The sequence below is a fragment of the Vespa velutina genome, chromosome 1 (genome assembly GCF_912470025.1).
Source record: "Vespa velutina chromosome 1, iVesVel2.1, whole genome shotgun sequence".
In the NCBI taxonomy this organism is placed as follows: Eukaryota; Metazoa; Arthropoda; class Insecta; order Hymenoptera; family Vespidae; genus Vespa; species Vespa velutina.
Genome location: NC_062188.1, coordinates 1794898 through 1797397, shown reverse-complemented (window position 1 = coordinate 1797397; position 2500 = coordinate 1794898). Strand labels below are relative to the sequence as shown.

At 34.9% G+C, this 2500-nt stretch overlaps 1 protein-coding gene across 2 annotated transcripts in view; it reads right to left on the bottom strand.

Moving 5' to 3' along the window:
* The window catches only part of LOC124949301 (sodium-dependent dopamine transporter), a 15316-nt gene that overhangs the window by 10704 nt on the left and 2112 nt on the right, over positions 1–2500 (bottom strand). For both annotated transcript variants that reach the window (XM_047494172.1, XM_047494163.1), the window contains exon 2: positions 577–752. In XM_047494172.1, coding sequence (XP_047350128.1) covers positions 577–736 — 160 coding nt within the window. In that variant the 5' untranslated portion in view covers positions 737–752. The remainder of the gene's footprint in view (positions 1–576; positions 753–2500) is intronic.

Genomic DNA, 2500 nt, shown 5'->3' with positions numbered 1-2500 from the left:
AAAGTTGAAAGGAAATTAAATTAAAATTTTCATAATATAAATGACGATTAAAATCTGAAGAGAGAGAGAGAGAGATAGAGAGAGATTACTCTTTCGGCGTTTAATCACGAAGAAATTTGATCCCTAAGGAAGAGATGGGATAGAATTGAGAAAGCTTCTCCGTGGAAGAGAGAAAGAGAAAGAGAGAGAGAGAGAGAGAGAGAGAGAGAGAGAGAGAGAGAGAAGAAGGGATCTAAATCCGAAGGTCATTTTGCACGAAGTAAATGGCAATTAGTCTACAGGTTAACGCGGTATTACTTAGCTACTGGAGTGCATTAACAAATGCACGGTCATCTCTCTCGTCAACTATTAAATAAGTTGGTTGACGGTATTAATGTAACGGGTGTCAAGTAAATGGATCCTTACTTATAGAGAAATGATAAGAGATAGTCGACAATTTTAGAAATGAAACGAATATTACTTTACATCGCACGAACGTAATCCACAATTTCTACGTATTTCAATACATTTAAATGATAAGAAAAAAAGGAGAAAAGAAAAAGGATCATCGATGAAACAATCCTTCGCAAAACTTACCACCGCCGTTTTTGTAACAGAGATAAGGAAATCTCCAAACGTTCGCAAGATCGACCGCAAAGCCGATGACCGATAAAAGAAAGTCGACTTTTCCAGACCAGGTTTCTCTACGTTCGACGTTTTCGTCGAGCTTCGAGCTCTTTACCACCCTCGACGACATGGTGCTGAGGATTCACCTAAAATCAGAAATAATCAATTACGTTAAAAAAAAAGAAGAAAATACATATACATATACATATATATAGATATTATATTTCGTTTATATAGGCAATAAATGTTATACCTTTCGATCTCATAAATCCTATAAACAAATATTTCTCAAAGAATACTATATCTCAACCCTCATATCTTATTCATCTTCAAAATGAACAACAACCAACGAGAGAGCCAATGGAAAAGTCTTACAATTGAGAAGGAACGAATCGTAAATAGGAACAACGTATCTTTAATAAATCCATTTCGATTTGGTATTTGAAAGAAAAACGATAAGATAAGGCAAATTTAATGGAACAGAGATGAAAAAAGAAAAGAAAGAAAAAAAGAAAAGATTGAAAAGAAAGGAAGAGGATAATGGTTATGTTAAATGCATACATACATAAATCCATACATACATATATAGGATGTATTATGTATACGTGAATAAAATAAAAAAATCTCCTGTGTAATAATAATCGTCGAAAAGAGGATGAGGAAGAGGAGGAAGAGGAGGAGTGGGGTGTTGCGATGAGTCGCGTGCGAGGCTAGGGTGTAATTTGGCGACGACAAGTTATCGATAGCCCTTGAAACGACAACGCTCGAGTCCCGAACGAGCTCATTGTGTGTGCTCCCTGTGCGATGACGGGTGTACCGGTCAAACGGGGACGATATTTCAAAGGCGATCGCCGCTGCGACCTCAAGCTCTCTCTCTCTCCCTCTCTCTCTCTCTCTCTCTCTCTCTCTCTCTCTCTCTCTCTCTCTCTCTCTCTCTCTCTCACTCACTCACTCTCATACACAACATACACAAATTCTCTCTTTCTCTCTCTCTCTCTCTCTCTCTCTCTCACTCTCTCTCTCTCTCTCTTGCTCTCGCGATCCTCGACGACTCTCAACGAGGGGTTTTCTGTCACGTCCACTGATCCGCGCTTATCCACAGGCGTCTGTCCACCGAATCGTGCCGATTAATTGATATTCGTAAAGTTCTATCCATCGCTTATACCGATCAGAGCACGTCTGTCGTCGGTAAAAGAGGGTACGAAATGTCGCGAGAACGTGAAAAATATAATCACATCGATCACGATTTTTTATTAATCACAATGATCTCTATCGTCCTTCCTCCCTTCACATTCATCCCTCTATCCACCTCATCGCTAATCCGATCTAAAGATCGAATCGAATTCGGTGACGCGCTTTAGACAAGTTTTATTGTATTTTCGTAAATCGATAAGATTTTATTAAAAAAACAAAAAATAAATAGGATATGTTATTTTAGTTTACCACGATGATCTGGATCAATCAATATTTCTTTTTCTTTTGTCCTTTTTCCTTTCCTTTTCTCGTTCCTTTTTTTTTTATCTATATATATATATATATATAAATCACAGGAACTCTTACATTTACTTGTAATGTTTTTGAAAATTAATAAAAAGAAAAAATATATATATATATATATATTATGGAAATATATATTATGAAAATGTGGATATTCTGTCTTTTTTTCTTTTTTCTTTTTTCTTTTTTTCATTACAATCGTCACAGAAAATGTTTGAACATATTGAAAATATATATTCAATTTGTATTAATAGAAAAAAAAAAAAAAAAGGAAAAGAAGAAGAAAAAAGAAAACAAATAGAAAAGAAAAAGAATTATCATTATTATTTATTTATTTATTTATTTATTTATTTATTTATTTTGAAAGAAATTCTCTTATAATGGACGGTATCTGCCG